The 19,336-nt window shown below is 55.6% G+C and overlaps 1 protein-coding gene across 1 annotated transcript in view; it reads left to right on the top strand.

Annotated features, from left to right (window-relative positions):
* The first annotated feature begins 362 nt into the window (after nucleotides 1–362).
* The window catches only part of LOC128837264 (sarcoplasmic/endoplasmic reticulum calcium ATPase 1-like), a 42,191-nt gene continuing 23,217 nt past the window's right edge, over nucleotides 363–19,336 (top strand). The window contains exons 1-11 of the mRNA XM_054028279.1: nucleotides 363–547; nucleotides 2,576–2,593; nucleotides 3,182–3,264; nucleotides 10,664–10,768; nucleotides 11,132–11,270; nucleotides 12,495–12,575; nucleotides 13,116–13,201; nucleotides 14,668–14,965; nucleotides 15,195–15,361; nucleotides 15,465–15,553; nucleotides 17,166–17,268. Coding sequence (XP_053884254.1) covers nucleotides 430–547; nucleotides 2,576–2,593; nucleotides 3,182–3,264; nucleotides 10,664–10,768; nucleotides 11,132–11,270; nucleotides 12,495–12,575; nucleotides 13,116–13,201; nucleotides 14,668–14,965; nucleotides 15,195–15,361; nucleotides 15,465–15,553; nucleotides 17,166–17,268 — 1,287 coding nt within the window. The 5' untranslated portion in view covers nucleotides 363–429. The remainder of the gene's footprint in view (nucleotides 548–2,575; nucleotides 2,594–3,181; nucleotides 3,265–10,663; nucleotides 10,769–11,131; nucleotides 11,271–12,494; nucleotides 12,576–13,115; nucleotides 13,202–14,667; nucleotides 14,966–15,194; nucleotides 15,362–15,464; nucleotides 15,554–17,165; nucleotides 17,269–19,336) is intronic.

Genomic DNA, 19,336 nt, shown 5'->3' with positions numbered 1-19,336 from the left:
ACGTTGAGTGACATCTCGGTGTGCGGCCGCCTCAGCCACTTTCCTAAGTCACCTCTCGGTCTCCCTCCCGCTGCCTCAAGTCAGCAAAAATACCTCCCTGCGCAGAATGCCATATGTGTGCCGGTGCCTGCCGTGATGTCAGGGGAGCTGCCCAATGGGAGCACAGGGACGGGGCCCGGGAGTCTTCCCCGTGGGCTCCCTCATAAGGACCAGGGACAGCCCCAGTCCCCACTGAGGGTGTCTCTACCGGGACGGGTTGCGTGGGCTCCCCTGTCGGATACTGGGCGCCGAGGAGGGCCATGGTCTGCTGAGCGGCAGGGGACGCGAGGTGGGAGACGCTCAGAGACCAACTGACCAACCGGGTCTTGTGAGGGGCAGAGACAGGCCGAGCCCAGGGGGGACAGGGCTTACAGCGCTGGTGGAGCAGCCATGGAGAACTCCCACACAAAGACCGTGGAGGAGTGTCTGGCCTACTTTGGCGTGAGCGAGAACTCTGGCCTGACGCCCGAACACGTGAAGAAGAACCTGGACAAATACGGCCCCAACGGTAAGTGCTGGCAGCGCCCTGCATCTGCACACATCTGGCTGGACCGGCTACCGGGGCGGGGAGAGATGAGGCAGAGAGAGGTGGAGCGAGAAAGAGACCGAGAAAGGAAGAAGGATTGAGAATGAGGAACAGAGTTTGCTTGTGTCCAGGGAGGTGGGGGGGAGAGGGGAGGGAGAGAAATGTCTGGGGCTGGAGAGCGAGAAAGAAGGAGGCAAACAGGAGAGAATGGAACAGGTGGCTAAGGGTGCATGGGGTTGGCTGGACACAGAGAGGTAGGGATGGAGCGAGAGACAATGAGCGAGGCTGGCATCAGCCACTGGGCCCTGGGAGGTGTGTAGCAGCATGAGGGGAGCTGGGTGTCAGGGCAAGAATCAACAGGGCTCCCAGAGCCACGTATCGCAGCTCAGGGAGCCGCGTATCAGAGCCCGGGGAGCCACGTATCGGAGCCGGGGGGGGGGGGCACGTATCAGAACCCCAGGAGCCACATATCGGAGCCTGGGGAGCCACATATCGGAGCCTGGGGGGGACCCCACGTATCAGAACCCCAGGAGCCACATATTGGAGCCCGGGGAGCCGCATATCGGAACCCCGGGAGACATGTATCGGAGCCCAGGGAGCTGCGTATCAGAGCCTGGGGAGCCGCGTATCGGACCCCGGGGGGGGCCACATATCAGAACCCCGGGCGCCTGCATATCAGAGCGCGGGGGTGGGAGGGCTACGTATCAGAGCCCAGGGAGCCGTGTATCACAGCCCAGGGAGCTGCGTATCAGAGCATGGGGGGGGCCACATATCAGAACCCCAGAAGCCACGTATCGGAGCCCGGGGAGCCGCATATCGGAACCCCGGGAGACACGTATTGGAGCCCAGGGGGCCGCGGATCGGAACCCCGGGAGCCACGTAAGAGAGCCTGGGGAGCCGTGTATCAGAATCTGGGTCAGAGCCTATCACAGAGAAGCCAAAGATGCAGACACAGGCAAGGCCCGGCTGTCCTGGGGACAAGGCAGCTGCTCCTTGGCTAAGAATAACCCGCTTGTAATTCCCTCTGGAATGGATCGGACACCAGAGATACTGCGTGGGGCGGAGGGCATCCTTCACTCTGCGCCTCCTGTCCTGGCACAGGGTTAAGGGGAGCCCCTAATGCTGGCGGGGCAGGAAAGTCCAGTGCTGGGCCAGCATGTGTGGAAGTGATGGGTGGCTCAGACTGCAACTGAGGATGGGCATGATCCCAACCGCACCGTGGTGCCCCTCCTAGCCCCATATCCTCCGGCTTCCTGCCACCCCCAGCCCCACTGGGCTTGGTGCAGGTCCCAGAGCAGCAGGCCAAGGAGCTCGGGTTCACTCAGCCCAGCTTGGGTCACTGCAGGAGAGTGTGTGAGTGAGTACTTGTGTGTGAACAACTGTTTGTCTGCATCTATGTGTGTGAGGGTGTGTGGGCGTGTATGGGTGTTCCTGTATGTATGAAGGTGAGTTCACTCACATGTGGGTGTGTTTACATGTGTGTGTGCAGGTGTGTTCATGTGTGTGAGGGCATGTTTACATGTTGGAGGGCGTGTTTACACCAGTGGGCATGTGGGTACCCCATTCTCTGCATGTCTGTGCAGCCCCAGCTAGGGAAATATAGGGCCCTGGTATCTCATTTCAGCTGGACCCATCCCTCTCCCATTTCACCCCATTAATTTTTGGGGGCCCTGCCCCCCCCTTTCCGCCTCCTGTCAGACCAGCGTGTGTCTCAGTGTCTTGTGGGCACACACACACACACACACACACACACACACACACTCTCCCCTTAGCCTGCTAAAGGTGCCAGGGCTCGAGGCCCCATGCCCTGTGCAACCCTGGGCTGGGATGTTGTGCTCTAGGCCAATGAATCCGTCTGCCCCTGTTTGTGTGCCATGTCCCCTCCTTTGGGGCTCGTTCCTGTCTCCCCCGTGTGCAGCATGCGCCCTGCCCCGGGGGTTCCCGCTCACGGTGCTAACCAGCCTCTCCTCTCTTCCTTCACTCCTGCGGCGGCGGCGGCTCCATGGGCAGAGCTCCCGGCAGAGGAAGGTGAGTCCCAGCCACTGGTGCCCCCAAAACCGCAAAGTGCCAGAGCCCACGGCAGCCACCGCCGGCCACATCCTCAGGCCAGCCCCAACCTCTCTCTAACCCAAACCCCGGGGCCAACGCCCCCCCCATAACTCCCCCCGGCCCCTCCATCACCCCATAACCTGACCCCTGTGGCCAGCCCTCTGTCCATAACCCATTGCTCCCAGGGCCCACGGCTCCTCTGATAGCCCAGTGCCTCCATTGCTCTATAACTTTACCCCTGTGGCCAGCGCCCTCAACCCACTGCCCCCAAGGCCCTCCCTTGCCCCACAACCTGACTCCCCAGCTCCGACCCCCATTCTCCATTCCGGCTCCAGCCCCTGGGACTCGCAGGGCTGCCCGTTTTGGTTGCACAGATTCCTGGAGCTTTCATCACCTGAGAGAATCTTTAATTCCTGGTGACTCCAGGACAGTCCTGGAGGGCTGGCACCCTAGTGACTTGGTGTCCCTGCCTCTGACCCCCTGTGCCCCCACACCCAAGGAAAATAGGGGTGGGATCCCTGGGGGGGGTGTATCCCTGCTGCTCCCTGACCCTGCCCCACTCCCCAGGCAAGTCCATCTGGGAGCTGGTGGTGGAGCAGTTTGAGGACCTGCTGGTGCGAATCCTGCTGCTGGCAGCCTGCATCTCCTTCGTGAGTGATGGGGGGGTGGGGGCTGGGGTCCCAGGGTGTGGGAGGGGCTGCATCTCTTTTGTGAGTGCCGGGGGGCTGGGGTCCCAGGGTGTGAGAGGGGCTGCATCTCCTTTGTGAGTGGGGGGGGGCTGGGGTCCCAGGGTGTGGGAGGGGCTGCATCTCCTTTGTGAGTGAGGGGGGGCTGGGGTCCCAGGGTGTGGGAGGGGCTGCATCTCCTTTGTGAGTGAGGGGGGGCTGGGGTCCCAGGGTGTGGGAGGGGCTGCATCTCCTTCATGAGTGGGGGGCACTGGGGGGGGTCCCAGAGAGCTGGGAAGTCCCAGGTGGCTGGGCAGAGGCTACATCATTGTCATGAGTAGTGGGGGGCACTGGGGGGGGTCCCAGAGCGCTGCAGCTCCATGAGTGACTGGGGGGTCCCAGAGGGCTGGGGGAGGGGCAGTGCTGGAAAGGGAGCTCTCTATGTATAACATGGGAACCGAGGAGTAAATTTTAGTGAGAGAGGCTGGTATGTCCTAGGAAACCCATGAGGGTAAAGATTGGGAGCCAGGACTCCTGGGTTCTATCCCTGGCTCTGGGAGGGGAGTGGGGTCTAGTGGTCAGAGCAGGGGGGGGGGGCTGGGAGTCAGGATTCCTGGATTCTATTCCTGACCCTGCCACAGGCTCTCTGTGCCTCAGTTTCCCCCTTTTGAATGGGGCGGGGTGAAGTCTGGATCACTCCTGTGTGCAAAGCACTGGGAGGTGCCGGGGGACACGTGTCCCTGGGGAAGGGCCAGGGGTACGGTCCCACCCCGCTCTGTCCAGACCCCACGCTGTGTCTCTGGCAGGGGCGCTGTGGGCCCAGGGCTCCTCAGGCCAGGAGGGGAGCAGGCATTGGGAGGCGTCTTGCATCGTCCTTCACCATGACCTTTCTGTGTGGAGACCTGGCCCAGGCCCGCCTGGAATTCAGTCTTGAAGGATTCAGTATCGGCTCCCGAAAAGGCAGCATCTCAAGTGTCGGCAGCTGGGCCAGGGCTGCGGGTGGAAGGAGGGAGCCAGGGCTAGGGGGTGGGAAGAGGGAAGAGGGAGGCCCAGGGCTGCGTCTAGCAGGTGTTAAAGGATGGGAGACCCTGCCTGGGTAGGCAGTGGAGGGAGGAGGAACCCCTCTCCTCACTGATTCTCCCCCCATGTGGCTCCATCAGCCCTCCTCCCATGTCCCCTTGATCTTGATATGTACTGGGCGAGGGGAGGGGGGGAACAGCGACAGCTGGGCCCCCCTGTCCCCTTGCGTGAGTGCAAGAGGCCTGTAAACTGATCTCAATCTCACTGGGCCTTGGATGAAACCTGAGTGGGCACAGTTGGGCCCAGCCTGGGCAAGGCTGCAGCATCCCTGTTGTATAACTGTGTGTGTGTGTGTGTGTCGGGGGGGAGCTGGTGTCTGTGCAAAAGTGGGAGACACTGGGGGGGGGGGTTCTGTGTGAGTGTGTGCACACACCCGTGGCTTCATTGCTGCGGGGGTGAGTCAGAGAGCTGGCCCCGGTGTCTGGGGAGGTGTGCATTGCGCTGCGCATGTATGCATGCCTGCAGGTGTGTCTCTGCAGGAGTGCTTTGCTCAGTAGCAGGGCAGGCTCCATGCACCAGCTTGCTAAGCAGGTCCTTGGGGTGGCCACTCCGGAGAGGGGCGGCACGTCCAGCTGTTCGGCGGCAATTCGGCGGACGGTCCCTCACTCCAGCTCGGCGCGAAGGACCTCCCACCGAATTGCCACCGCAGATCGCGCTCACAGCTTTTTTTTTTTTTTTTTTTTTCCGCTTGGGGCGGCAAAAACCCTGGAGCCGGCCCTGCTCAGTAGGGGTGGGGTGCATTGCTGTAGGTGCAGGGTGTGTCTGTGCACCTAGCTGTGCGGGGTGTGTGGTTGAAATCCAGTCATCCCCAGAGTCAGAGCAGCAGGAGGTGACACCCCAGCACCTCAAGAGCCCTGGGGCAGTAAACCTGCAGCTAACCAAGCTGATTGTGACCAGGTAGAGGGGATGGGCCAGAAATGGAAGCTATTTTGGGATAAGATAGATTGATGAGTGTGTATGGAGACAGATAGATAGATAGATAGATAGATAGATAGATAGAGGGAGGGAGGGGTAACCACTCTGACTTTTTGCCTATCACTTATAATCACTTAAAATCCATCTTTTGTAATCAATAAACTTACTCTAATGTTTTTCCTTACCAGTGAGTTTGACTGAAGTGCTCAGTAAACCTGCCCAGGTCACAAAGGCTAGTGTATGCCCACTTTCCATCGAGGAAGTGGGGAAACAATTAATAAACTTGCATTGCTCAAGAAAAGGTCTTGAGCGGTGCAAGACGGTATATTCCAGTGGTACAAGGCTGGGAGTTGAGGGTTTTGGCTGGTGCCTTGCTCCGTGTGATTCGTGAATGGCTCTGGGAGCATCCATGCAATCTAGCTGGGTGTGGGGCTCCACATGTGGTTGTACTGAGTGGAAACAGCATTAGGAGGGGTTTGCTGCTTGTCACCAGTGAGGCATTGTGAGAGACAACCCAGCTTAGTGAGTTAAGGGGACCCAGCCATCCCACAGTGCCACGTTGCACCCCAGGGATCTCGTCATATACCCTATCTATCTATCTATCTATCTATCTATCTATCTATCTATCTATCTATCTATCTATCTATCTATCATATAAGAATGGCCATACTGGGTCAGACCAAAGGTCCATTTAGCCCGATATCCTGTCTTTCAACAGTGGCCAGTGCCAGGTGCCCCACAGGGAATGAACAGAACAGGCAATGATCAAGTGATCCATTCCCTGTTGCCCATTCCTAGCTTCTGGCAAAGAGAGGCTAGGGACACCATCCCTGCACCTCCTGGCTAATAGCCATTAATGGACCTATCCTCCATGAGTTTATGTAGTTCTTTTTTGAACCCTGTTATGGTCTTGGCCTTCACAACATCCTCTGGCAAAGAGTCCCACAGACTGACTGTGTGTTGCAGGGCGGCTGGACCCAGAGGCAAAGCAAAAAAAAAAAAAAAAATAGGGCAGCCATGCCGCCCTAAGATTGGAGGGAAGCCACCCCTTAGAATCTGCCGCCCCAAGCACGAGCTTGCTCAGCTGGTGCCTGGAGCCGGCCCTGTGTGTTGCATGAAGAAATATTTTCTTTTGTTTGTTTTAAACCTGTTGCCTATTAATTTCATTGGGTGACCCCTAGTTCTTGTGTTATGAGAAGGAGTAAATAACACTTCCTTATCTACTTTCTCCACACCAGTCATGATTTTATAGACCTCAATCGTATCTCCCCTCAGTCATCTCTTTTCCAAGCTGAAAAGTCCCAATATTATTAATCTTTCTTCATACGGAAGCTGTTCCATGCCCCTCATAATTTTTGTTGCCCTTTTCTGAACCTTTTCCAATTCCAATATATCTTTTTTGAGATGGGGTGACCACATCTGCATGCAGTATTCAAGATCTGGGCGTACCATGGATTTATATAGAGGCAATATAATATTTTCTGTCTTATCATCTATCCCTTTCTTAATGATTCCCAACATTCTGTTCACTTTTTTGACTGCTGCTGCACATTGAGTGGATGTTTTCAGAGAACTATCCACTATGATTCCAAGATCTCTTTCTTGAGTGGTAACAGCTAATTTAGACCCCATCATTTTATATGTATAGTTGGGATTACATTTTCCAACGTGCATTACTTTGCATTTATCAACTCTGAATTTCATATGCCATTTTAAGTATCAGGGGGTAGCCATGTTAGTCTGTATCTACAAAAACAACAAGGAGTCTGGTGGCACCTTAAAGACTAACAGATTTATTTGGGCATAAGCTTTCGTGAGTAAAAACCTCACTTCTTCGGATGCATAGAGTGAAAGACTTTCACTCTATGCATCCGAAGAAGTGAGGTTTTTACTCACGAAAGCTTATGCCCAAATAAATCTGTTAGTCTTTAAGGTGCCACCAGACTCCTTGTTGTTTTTATATGCCATTTTGTTGCCCAGTCACCCAGTTTTGTGAGATCCTTTTGTAGCTCTTCGCAGTCTGCTTGGGACTTAACTATCTTGAGTAGTTTTATATCATCTGCAAATTTTGCCACCTCATTGTTTACCCCTTTTTCCAGATCATTTATTAATATGTTAAATAGGATTGGTCCCAGTACAGACCCCTGGGGGACACCACTATTTACCTCTCTCCATTCTGAGAACTGACCATTTATGCCTTCCCTTTGTTTCCTATCTTTTAACCAGTTACCAGTCCATGAGAGGACCTTCCCTCTTATCCCATGACAGCTCACTTTGCTTAAAAGCCTTTGGTTAGGGACCTTGTCAAAGGCTTTCTGAAAATCTAAGTACACGATATCCACTGGATCTCCCTTGTCCACATGCTTGTTGACCCCCTCAAAGAATTCTAGTAGATTGGTGAGGCATAATTTCCCTTTACAAAAACCATGTTGACTTTTCCCCAACAAATTATGTTCATCTATGTGTCTGACAATTTTGTTCTTTACTTCAGTTTCAACCAGTTTGCCCAGTACTGAAGACAGACTTACCGGCCTGTGATTGCTGGGGTTTCCTCTGGAGCCCTTTTTAAAAATTGGCGTCACATTAGCTATCCTCCAGTCATCTGATACAGAAGCTGATTTAAATCATAGGTTACAAACCACAGTTAGTAGTTCTGCAATTTCTCATTTGAGTTCCTTCAGAACTCTTGGGTGATACCATCTGCTCCTGGTGACTTATTACTGTTTAGTTTATCCATTTGTTCCAAAACCTCCTCTAATGACATCTCACTCTGGGACAGTTCCTCAGATCTGTCACCTAAAAAGAATGGCTCAGTTTTAGGAATCTCATTCAGATCCTCAATCGTGAAGACCGATGCAAAGAATTCATTTAGTTTCTCTGCAATGTCCTTATCGTCCTTGAGTGCTCCTTTAGCATCTCGATTGTCCCGTGGCCCCACTGGTTGTTTAGCAGGCTTCCTGCTTCTGATGTACTTAAAAATGTTTTTGCTTTTACTGTTTGAATCTTTGACTAGCTGTTCTTCAAATTCTTTTTTGGCCTTCCTAACTATATTTTTAACTTCACTTGCCAGAGTTTATGCTCCTTTCTATTTTCCTCACTAGGATTTAACTTCCACTTTTTAAAGGATGCCTTTTTGTCTCTCACTGCTTCTTTTACTTTGTTGTTTAGCTACGGTGGCTCTTTTTTGGGTTCTCTTGCTATGTTTTTTAATTTGGGGTATACATTTAAATTGAGCCTCTATTGTGGTGTCTTTAAAAAGTTTCCATGCAGCTTGCAGGGATTTCACTTTTGGCACTGGACCTTTTAATTTCTATTTAATTAACTTCCTCATTTTTGTGTAGTCCCCCTTTCTGAAATTAAATGCTACAGTGTTGGGCCACTGTGGTGTTTTCCCTGCCACCGGGATGTTAAATTTAATTATATGATGGTCACTATTACCAGGTGGTCCAGCTATATTCACCTCTTGGACCAGATCCTGTGCTCCACTTAGGACTAAATCAAGAATTGCCTCTCCTCCTGTGGGTTCCAGGACCAGCTGCTCTAAGAAGTAGTCATTTAAGGTGTCAAGAAGCTTTATCTCTGCATCCTGTCCTGAGGTGATATGTACCCAGTGTGGGGGTAGTTGAAATCCTCCATTATTATTGAGGTTTTTATTTTTATAGCCTCTCTAATATCCCTGAGCATTTCAAAGTCACTATCACCATCCGGGTCAGGTAGTATATTCCTACTGCTATCTAGCTATATATCTATCCATCCATCCCCATACACTCCCGGATCCTGGGCAGGGTCTGTGTAGCACTTGGCTTAAGGAAGTGGTTCTCAAACTTTTGTACTGGTGACCCCTTTCACATCACAAGCCTCTGAGTGTGATCCCCCCTAATAAATTAAAAACCACTTTTTTATATATTTAACACCATTATAAATGCTGGAGGCAAAGCGGGGTTTGGGGTGGAAGCTGACAGCTCATGACCCCCCCATGTAATAACCTCGTGACCCCCTGAGGGGTCCCAACCCCCAGTTTGAAAACCCCTGGCTTAAGGGGGACTCCTGATCTCAGTTGAGGTCTGTGCAGCACCTGGGGCAAGATTCCATTGTAATAGAAATACCCAAGAGAGTAATGAGTTTTGGGAGCTAGGTAGCTACCTGAGGGAGTATGAGGCAGGGTGTTGTGCACTGTGTGTGCGAATGGGAAGGACTATAACGCTCCGAGTGCCAGGGCCAGCTCCAGGGTTTTGGCCGCCCCAAGCAGCCAAAAAAAAAAAAGCTGTGATCGCAATCTGCGGTGGCAATTCGGCAGGAGGTCCTTTGCTCTGAGCAGGAGTGAGGGACCGTCCGCCGAATTGCCGCTGAACAGTAGACGTGCCGCCCCTCTCTGAAGTGGCCGCCCCAAGCACCTGCTTGGTAAGCTGGTGCCTGGAGCCGGCCCTGCCGAGTGCATGGGCTGGGGTGTAGTGTTCATGGTGTGTGTGTGTGTGTGTGTGTAGTTCTGTGTGGGATGTATGTGAGAGAGAGACATGTAGTTCTGGGGGAGTGGAGGGGCTATAGTGCTCTGGCAGTGTGTCTAAGAAGCTGTAGCGCTCTGGGCATCTGTGGGAGGTGTGCGAGTGTGTAGCTAGGTGGGGGAAGGAGAGGGGTGTAGCACTATGTGTGTGTGGTGTGAGAGACAGAGAAGGTGTAGAACTGTGTGTGTGTCTGGGGGAGGTGTAAAGTTGTGGAGGGGTGTAGCACTTTTGCTATGTGGTGTGAAGGGTGTAGCACTCTGGCTGTGTGTCTAAGTGGGTGTAGCTCTCTGTGGGGGGAGGGCGTAGCTCTGTGGAGGAGAGGGGAGGGGTGCAGCACTGTGTGAGTGTGTAATTGTGTGTGTGCGTGTGGAAGAGTATAATGCAGGGGGGTGATGTATCTCTCTGGCCATGTGGGTGAGAAGGGTGTAGCTCTGTGGAGGTGGAGGGGAAGTAAGAAGTGTAGCTCTCTGGTCATGTGGGTGGGAGGGGTGTAGAACTCTGGGGGCGGGGGAGGGTGATGGTGAAGCTCTGGTGCTATGGCTGTGGGTGGAAGGGGTGTAGCATTCAAGGGTGTGTGGTGTGTGTGTGGGAGGGTGTAGCTCTGTGGAGGCGGGGAGGGGGAGGGCTGTAACTCCCTGGCCATGTAGGTCAGAGGGGTGTAGCACTCTGTATGTGGCTAGGATGGTGTAGTTCTGTGGAGGAGGGGAAGGGAGAGCTGTAACTCCCTGGCCATGTGGATGGGAAAGGTGTAGCACTCTGGGTTTGTGTAGCTCTGTGGAGGAGGGGAAGGAAGGGGTGTAGCTCTCCAGCCATGGGATGGGAAGGGTGACTTGTGCTGTGCTGTAGGTCACACAGGCATGACCCTGCTGTGGCTCTGCCCCTCATAGGTGCTGGCCTGGTTTGAGGAAGGCGAGGAGACAGTCACTGCATTCGTGGAGCCATTCGTCATTCTCCTGATCCTCATCGCCAATGCCATTGTAGGAGTCTGGCAGGTAACCAGGGGCCAGCGACCACCCCCTCTGTGTGCTAAGCAGGGTCAGGCCAGATCAGTACCTGGATGGGAGACTGCTGAAGTGACCCAGGAGATAGAGCAGGCGACTTAGAAGGGGTCACTGACATCAGTGTCTCATCCCAGAAGGGGGCTGCATCTTGGCACCGGCCATGGGCCCCTGTGTAAACAGCCCCAGTGCCCCACCCCAGAGGTGGCCGCACCTCAACACCAAGCGACGGATCGCTGTATAAACAGCCCCCTGCATCCCAACCCATATGTCAGTGCTGGTTGAGGGGGTCTCAGTACACCCAGATCCTGGGGGGTTGTGGGCAGGTGGGCATGACTGTTTGTGCTGCCCTGGCAGGAGAGGAACGCTGAAAATGCCATCGAGGCCCTGAAGGAGTATGAACCCGAGATGGGCAAGGTGTACCGTGCAGACAGGAAATCTGTGCAGAGAATCAAGGCCCGGGACATGGTCCCTGGCGACATTGCCGAGGTGGCTGGTGAGTGTGTCCATGAGCACATGGGGTTCACATGGGGTTCAAGGTGCCGAAGGCACCATGGGGTAAAGGGCAGGGGGCATCCTCAGGGCAACAGTTAAACACACCCTGTGCACTGAAGGTTGAAGGGTCAGGGGTGACGTCCGAATCATGCTGTTGCCATGATTACCCACAATGCCCTTGGAGGATCCCCAACGCTCCTCACCCTTCCCCTCTGCGAGGGTGTCAGGGGCTGTGGGGGCTGGCTAAGCAGGGCCTCCCAGCAGCTCTCAGCCTTGTTTACTGCCTGGCCCCGGCCTGCCCTGACCCCAGCTCATGGGGCAGACACAGCCTCATTCTCCCTGTGCTGGGAGGCGGGTGTTTGGGAACAGACAGTCCCTGGCCCCGGCTGAAAGCGGAGCCCCGTGGAATCCCCTTTGCACTGCACTTGTTCAGTGACAGGTGTTCCGGGGCCTGGGCTGCAGCCAACACTCCTATCATGCCACTGCCCCCCCAGCCTGGGGGGAGAGACCCTGTATCCCCCGCACCAACCCCGTCTCCGCCCCTCCCTGCAGGCTGGGGGGGATGACCTTATATCCCCCTTCCTAGTGCCCCCCAGCTGTGCCAGCCAGCCAGCAGGGAGCTCTGACCTCGCCATCTCCTTGAGAGCACCCTGGGCAAAGGGGGGGGGGGGGGCTGAGGCGCCGGGCGCTCCTTCTATGGGCAGTGCCAAGCGGCCGGGGCGGCAGGAATGTGATGAGCCAGGTTTACGAGGACAGGGGCGGCAGGACATAGAAGGCACCGGGGAGGGGGAGGAGGGAGACACTTACTGAGCTGACAGGAAGGGTCCCAGCGCAGGGGGGCAGCTAGGGTTACACTGCCGGGGGGGCTGATCCCCGGCTGAAATAGAGGGGCTGGTGCCCCAGCTAGGGGTGGACAGGGAGAGAAGATCCAGCATTTCCTCTCCCTGTATAACCTCCTCCACACCCCTGGCTGTCTGGCTCCCTCCCGCTGTGCATTCTCCTGGTGTTGTGTGTTGCTGACACCCAGGGGCTGTGTCCCCCCGGCTGCTGCTCCAATACTCTCAACCCAAAGTCACACAACCCCCTCACCCTTTTGCCCTGAGCGTCCCCTGCAGCCCTGTTGAAAGGGGGTGGGGTGCAGGGTCTGCCCCCCAGACTCTGGTAGTGGGGACACCCCTTCCCCCTTGTCCATCCATCACAGTGTGTCCTGTGTCTCTCCCTGCAGTGGGTGACAAGGTGCCAGCTGACATCCGGCTCCTCTCCATCAAATCCACCACCCTGCGTGTGGACCAGTCCATCCTGACAGGTACAGGGCCTGGCGGGAGCAGGAGGGGGGGCAGAACCAGCCTGGAGAGCTGGGCTGAGGGGAAAAGAACTGGGGTGGGGGCTGGTCTAGAGTGGGAAAGACCTGGGCTGGGGGCCTAAGGGCGGCAAAACTGGGCTGGGAGGGATAGAACTGCGGGGCAGCCAAAAGAAATTCAAGCTTGTGATTGTGAGTCTGTAGCCCTGGGGTGTAACTGTAGTCACTGTAGCTGGTCTATGTGGGTCTGGGGGGGGGTGTCTGGGAGGTGTTTGTGTATGTGTCACTGTGTGTGGGTAGGGGTGTCTTTCTGGGTGACTTTGCCTCTCTGACTGTGTCTGTGTGTCGGTCGGTGGGTGAGTGGGTCGTGCGGGGGTGGAGGGCATCTCTAAGTTCCTGTTCTGCTCCCTGTGTGGCCGTGTGTCTGGGCCTGTTTGCGTCTGTGGGTGCCCATCTGTCCATGTGGTGGGGATGTCTGGGTGTCTGTCTGGCAGGACTCCCGGTGCCCTCGTCCCATGTGCTCAGCCCTCTCTGCTCCTCCTGCAGGTGAGTCTGTCTCTGTTATCAAGCACACGGACCCTATCCCAGACCCTCGCGCTGTCAACCAGGACAAGAAGAACATGCTCTTCTCGGTGAGTGTTGCACAAGGGCCTGAATATCACTCCCCCCATGCTGAGGGCTGCCCCTCTGGCCTCCCAGCCAGAGAGTTGCCCCCCAGGTCACCTTCTGTCATGGACTCCCAGGCCCTGTGCTCTCTTGGCTCCATATGGTCCCTGGGAGGACCCCCCTTCAGTGTGACAGCCCTTCTCGGGGTCCCCTCTGTCTCAGGGGTTAAGCCCTGGGCTCCGACGCCTCCTGGAGCTGTACCTTTCTCAGCCTTCAGCACGACTGTCTCTGCCATGGACCCCCTCAGGGAGTCCCCTCGCTCTGGACCCCCGGGGCCTCCACTCCCAGAGGGAGCGATGCCCCCCACTCTGTAGCCTACAGCGACTCTCAGCCAGCGTCACACAGGAGGTTTATTGAGCGTCTGAACCTACCCCAGGCAGTTCTCAGGGCCCTCGGGCCTGGCCAGTCTCAGCCCCGGCCAGCTGGGTCTGTCCCCATCCAGGTGGACTCTGGCTGTTCTCTCTCCCCCAAGTCCAGCAGCCCCCTCCTTCCAGCTGAGCCTCCTAGATCACCTCCCCCCTCGGCCCCTCCTCATCCTTTGTGTTCGGTCCTGGGCAAACAGGTCACATGGGACCCCCTCTCTTCCATCCTTTGTTCCCCTCTGGCTGGAACCGGCTGGTCAGGTCACCGGGATCCTCTCTTCGCAGCCCATTGTCCTCCCAGTGGCCTGAACTGGCTGACTTCCAAGCTAGGGGGCCGGGAGGGTTCACGGTCACCAGTTGCTAGGGTACCCAAGCTCCAGGCCATTGTCTGGGGTCCAGGCCGCTAGGCGAGGTCACACCTGGTCTTCTGCAACAACAAACCCCCTCACCCACCCCCCTGTTACACACGCAGCATGCAGGGAAACTGAGGCACTCAGTGTTCATGAAAACCATTAAGAAAATCCCCTGCTTCGTGTTATCCCCACCCCACACCCCAGCTGGAGTCACCCCCACCCTGCACCCAGCCAGAGAGCTACCTCCCGGGTCACCCCCCCCCTGCACCCAGCCAGAGAGCTACCCCCCGGGTCACCCCCCCCCTGCACCCAGCCAGAGAGCTACCCCCCGGGTTATCGCCACCCTGCACCCAGCCAGAGAGCTACCCCCCAGGTCATCCCCCCCCCCGCACCCAGCCAGAGAGCTACCCCCCGGGTTATCCCCACCCTGCACCCAGCCAGAGAGCTACCCCTGGGTTATCCCCACCCTGCACCCAGCCAGAGAGCTACCCCCAGGGTCACTCCCACCCTGCACCCCCACAACCAAAAGCTACAGCCCAGGGTCACCCCCAGACTAGAGACCTGCCCCTGGGGGTCACCAGTGCCCCCAAGCCTGCAGGACAGACAGAGCCTTGCCCCGGTCCCCTGTCCTGGGCTCCACAGGGTCTCCATGCACACTCGTTGTTGGTGCCTCTGCTTCTCCTCCCCTGCCAAAACCCCTCGCTGCCTCCCCTGCAGGGCACCAACGTGGCAGCTGGCAAGGCTGTGGGCATTGTCATTGCCACGGGGGTGAGCACCGAGATCGGGAAGATCCGGGATCAGATGGCGGCCACGGAGCAGGAGAAGACGCCGCTGCAGCAGAAGCTGGATGAGTTCGGGGAGCAGCTCTCCAAGGTCATCTCGCTCATCTGCGTGGCCGTCTGGCTTATCAATATTGGCCACTTCAACGACCCAGTCCACGGCGGCTCCTGGATCCGCGGTGCCATCTACTACTTCAAGATCGCCGTGGCCCTGGCCGTGGCCGCCATTCCTGAAGGTCAGTCTGTGCGGCGGGCTGCGGGGCTGGTGTCTGCCTGCCCTTCGGAGCCATTCCAGGGGCCCTGTGTCCGGGCTCCTTCTGAGTCCCAGCAGCCCTTGCTGCAGCCCTCTGGAGGTGAACAGATTCCAGCTGTTCCCAGCCGTGCTCCTTCCCGGTCCAGAACAGGCGCTGGCAGTCACTCCATGGTAACATGCTGGGCGTTAACCTCTGCTCCCCTCCCCTGCAGGTCTCCCCGCCGTCATCACCACCTGCCTGGCCCTGGGCACCCGCCGCATGGCCAAGAAGAACGCCATTGTCCGGAGCCTGCCGTCTGTGGAGACGCTGGGCTGCACCTCAGTCATCTGCTCTGACAAGACCGGCACCCTCACCACCAACCAAATGTCTGTGTGCAAGGTAAGGGGCGCCCCCCTCCCTGGACAGCCCCCCCCCCATGTGTTCCCACCCCACAGCCCCTTGGACCGCCCGCCCTGACCTGTCTCTCTCTGTCTCTTGGCAGATGTTTGTCGTTGAGAAGGTGGAGGGAGATGTCTGTTCCCTGAATGAGTTCAGCATTACTGGTTCCACCTACGCCCCTGAGGGAGAAGTGTGAGTGACCCCCGATATCCTCCTGACATCCCACGTACCCTGACACTCCCAACCTCAGCATCCCTCATGGTCCCTGCCATCCCCAACATCTCCGGACCCCCAGCATTTCCCTGACCCCAACATTCACCATGGCCCTTGACATCCCCAACCCCAGCACCCTCTGTCCCCTGACATACCCCTAACCCCAGCATGCCCCGTGACCCCTATGTGACACACCCCAGGGTACAATCTGAACCACTAAACTGCTGTGTCCCCTTAACTCTCCAGCCCACGGTGCCTCTTACACGGCCTTGCCAATGACAAGCAGCCTCTCTAGGCTCTGCGCGCACACAGCCATGAGCATGTACAGTCACTCCCAGCAAAGTTACATGAAGGGGCTCCCAACCACTCCTGAACTATGACCTGCAAATTCTTAGCCCCAGCCTTGCACCCCAGAAATGTGCATCTTACACTGCTCAGAACTCCCACCCTGAACAGTGTACGCTCGTGAATAGTTCATCATTCCATCAAAGGGAATGATCGCGCACCAGCCTTTGTTAACCTGACTAGAGATTCCCCAAACACTTCAACTGGTTTAGATAAAACAATAAAACCAGTTTATTAACCAGAAAATGAGAGAGTTAAGTGATTATAAGTGTTAAGGCACAAAGGTCAGAATAGGTTACAGAAGAATTTTACCCAGGCTAATAGTTTTAAACCAAAAAGGTTTCTCTCACCCAAAACTTTCAGCAGTCCGTGCTAACTGGAAAGCCTCCCAACCAGGACCCCCCCCCCCGCCAGTTCTCCTATTGTCTTTCAAGCGATCTTACTGCCGTGAGTGGAGGTGGGGGAGGAGTGGTAATTTGTGTGTTCTCTATTCTTATACCCCAACCCCTTGTGCTGGAAAAATCCTTGCTGAGTCATGGGGTTAGGCAGTTCCATTGCATACGTAGTCTGCAAACTGTCCTTCATATGAATTGTAAATTCTTTTGCCTATACCTTCCCCCCTTCTTTTGAATGCCTGATTAAACAGGTAATGGCTCTCTAGCACTTGTGCTCATTCCTTTTGGTTTTTTTCTGGGGAGCTAGTCTATGAGTGTTCTCCAGAATTATATCATATTTTAGCCACACACATATAGTAAAATCTCATCATTTTACATGCAGTGCTTCTACATACATTTTAACGGGACAATGATGTTCATTATATTATGAGTTTTTAAATTATACCTCACAAGATATACTTTGTACAAAATATATCATAACCATATAAAAGTGTTAAACGTGGGGGTACAGGTTGTCACACCCTGACACTCCCAGCCCCAGCATCCCCCATGACCCCGACATCCCTAACTCCAGCATCTCCCATGACCCTGACCCCCAGTATCCTCAGCCACCGTGCAACCCCCACACTCCCAGCATCCCCATGACTCCACTCTGCCTCTGACCACCCCTCTGTGAAAACTTGTCATCATCCTTCTGTTGCTGCCAGTTGGTGTCCCCTCTCTCCCTCATCTCTGTGCACCCCTCTCTCCCCATTTCTGTGTGTCCCTGCCTCCCCTCCCCATCTCTGTGCACCCCCCTTTCTTCCCCACATCTCATCTCCCCCTCACTCCCCTTCCCTGTGTCTCTGCAGACTGAAGAGTGACAAGCATGTGAAGGCTGGGCAGTACGATGGGCTGGTTGAACTGGCCACTATCTGTGCCCTCTGCAATGACTCCTCCCTGGATTACAATGAGGTGAACGCCCCGCATCCTACCTGGACCACCCTGCACCTCCCAGATCACCTTGCATCCTCCCATTCCCTGCCCTGCCTGAGTCACCCTGAACCCCCCAGGTCTCCCTGCACCCCCCCCATTTCCCACTGCACCTGGCTCACCCTGAACCCCCCATTCTCCACCCCACATGGGTCACCCTGCATCCCCCAGGTCATCCTGCACCCCCCCATTTCCCACTCCAACTGGGTTACCCTGCACCCCACATGCCCTGCCTGGGTCCCCCTGCACCCCCCATTCCTGACCTGCCTTGGTCCCCCTGCACCCCCCAGGTCCCCCTGCACGCCGCATACCCCACCCCGCTGAATCATCCTGCACCCCCCAGGTCATCCTGCACCCCAAATTCCCTATCCTGCCTGGATCACCTTGGATTCCCCTCTCCTGGGTCACCCTCACCCCCATCCTTCTCACTCCTACCTGGGCCCAGGGCTAGATTTAGGGATAGGCAGTCCAGGCGACACCCTGGGGTGTCAGGCTTGTGGGGCGCTGGGCTCAGAGTGCTGTTTTTGTCGTTAGTAACAAGAAATGATGGAAGTCCTATTACTAAGGAATTAGCGGATTTACCGGAAGATAAGCAATGGAAATGTGAGGAAAGTGGTGGACAGTCATCCAGTTTTCCTGGCAGCATAAAGGCGAGTGAAGATAAAGAAGAATGTGGTTTACATGAAAAGGAGAGAAACGATAAAGAAGAATCAGCTTCCCACGATGAAACAGCAGTGAGAAAAATTGCACACCACAACTCGATACATCGGATCTTGCTTTATGGCCAGCGATCCTAAACTTTGCCAATATGGATCATACAATTTTGAATGGGGCCAGGGAAAATTGAGGATATGATATTTCCAGTAAATGAGCAGAAACGACACTTCTCAAAGTCATGCTGCGATAGAGTGCTCGAGAATGGTGAGAAACTGAATCGGCGTTGGCTAGTTTACTTGAAAGCAACTGACAAAGTGTTCTGGTTTTGTTGCAAAACATTTGACAAGAATGCCAACTTGTTGCTTGCATTTTCTGGGTACAGTTACTGGCATAACTTAGCTGATGTTCTGAAGCAACACAACATGAAAAGTCTCTCAGCCATTTTACAGCCTACTCCAAATGGATGGAGGTCGAGTCCAGGCTCAAGCTAAATAACTGCACAGGTGCAGAAAACCAGCGCATTAGTAATGTAGCAACGCAGCATTGGAGGAACGTGCTCGAGCGTCTGATCTCAATTACCCTCTTTCTCATAGGCATAGACTGACTGTTATATGGGGGGGGGGGGCGGCAAACCACACACTGAAGCCAGTTCCCTTGGCTCACTGGCTTGGGGGACAGGACGGCTTAAAAGGGGAGCGCCAGCTGCTGCGTTGCTGCTCCCTGCTGGGGCTGCTGCTGCTGCTGTCCTGGGGACGCTACATGCCAAGCTCCTGCTTCCCACCCCCCACCGCCCATTCCCCTATCCCCTTCTCTTCCCTGTCCCCTCCCACTTCCACTACACACTGTCCCCATATCCCTCCCTTTCTCTTCCCCTGCCACATCCCACCCCCTTCTGCACTGTCTCTTTCCTCCACCCCACCTCTTGCCCTGCCCCTGCCCCCACAGGCACTCACGCTTGTACAGGAAACAGGCAGGCATTAGGACCCAGGAGGCAGCATGCAGCTGCCAAGGCAGAGACCTGGAGAACAGCTGCTCCATGTGCAGAGGGTGGGAGGGGGAGGCACAGTATGGGAAGGACAGAGCCCCTCGTGCTCGCAGAAATGGGGGCGTGAAATGACACATGACCCCATGTAACTCTTCCCCCCTCACCTCTTTTGGGGGGGGGACGGGGGACAATGCCCTCCCTACTCCCCCACCCCCCAACTACACCGCTGCTCTTCCTTACAAAGAATAATTTATCTTTCCGGGGCTGCTCGCATAAGTTGTTCATTGAACATAACGGTAATTTCCTCGGTTTGGTAGAGCTCCTTGGGAAATATGACGATGTCATGCCTGAGCACCTACGATGAGTAGTTTGAAAAGAAGCAATGGACCATTACTGTAGCAAAACAAT

This window comes from Malaclemys terrapin, chromosome 4 (genome assembly GCF_027887155.1).
Source record: "Malaclemys terrapin pileata isolate rMalTer1 chromosome 4, rMalTer1.hap1, whole genome shotgun sequence".
Taxonomy (NCBI): Eukaryota; Metazoa; Chordata; order Testudines; family Emydidae; genus Malaclemys; species Malaclemys terrapin.
Note: the sequence above shows the minus strand (reverse complement) of the source record. Positions and strands in the feature narration are given on the sequence as shown.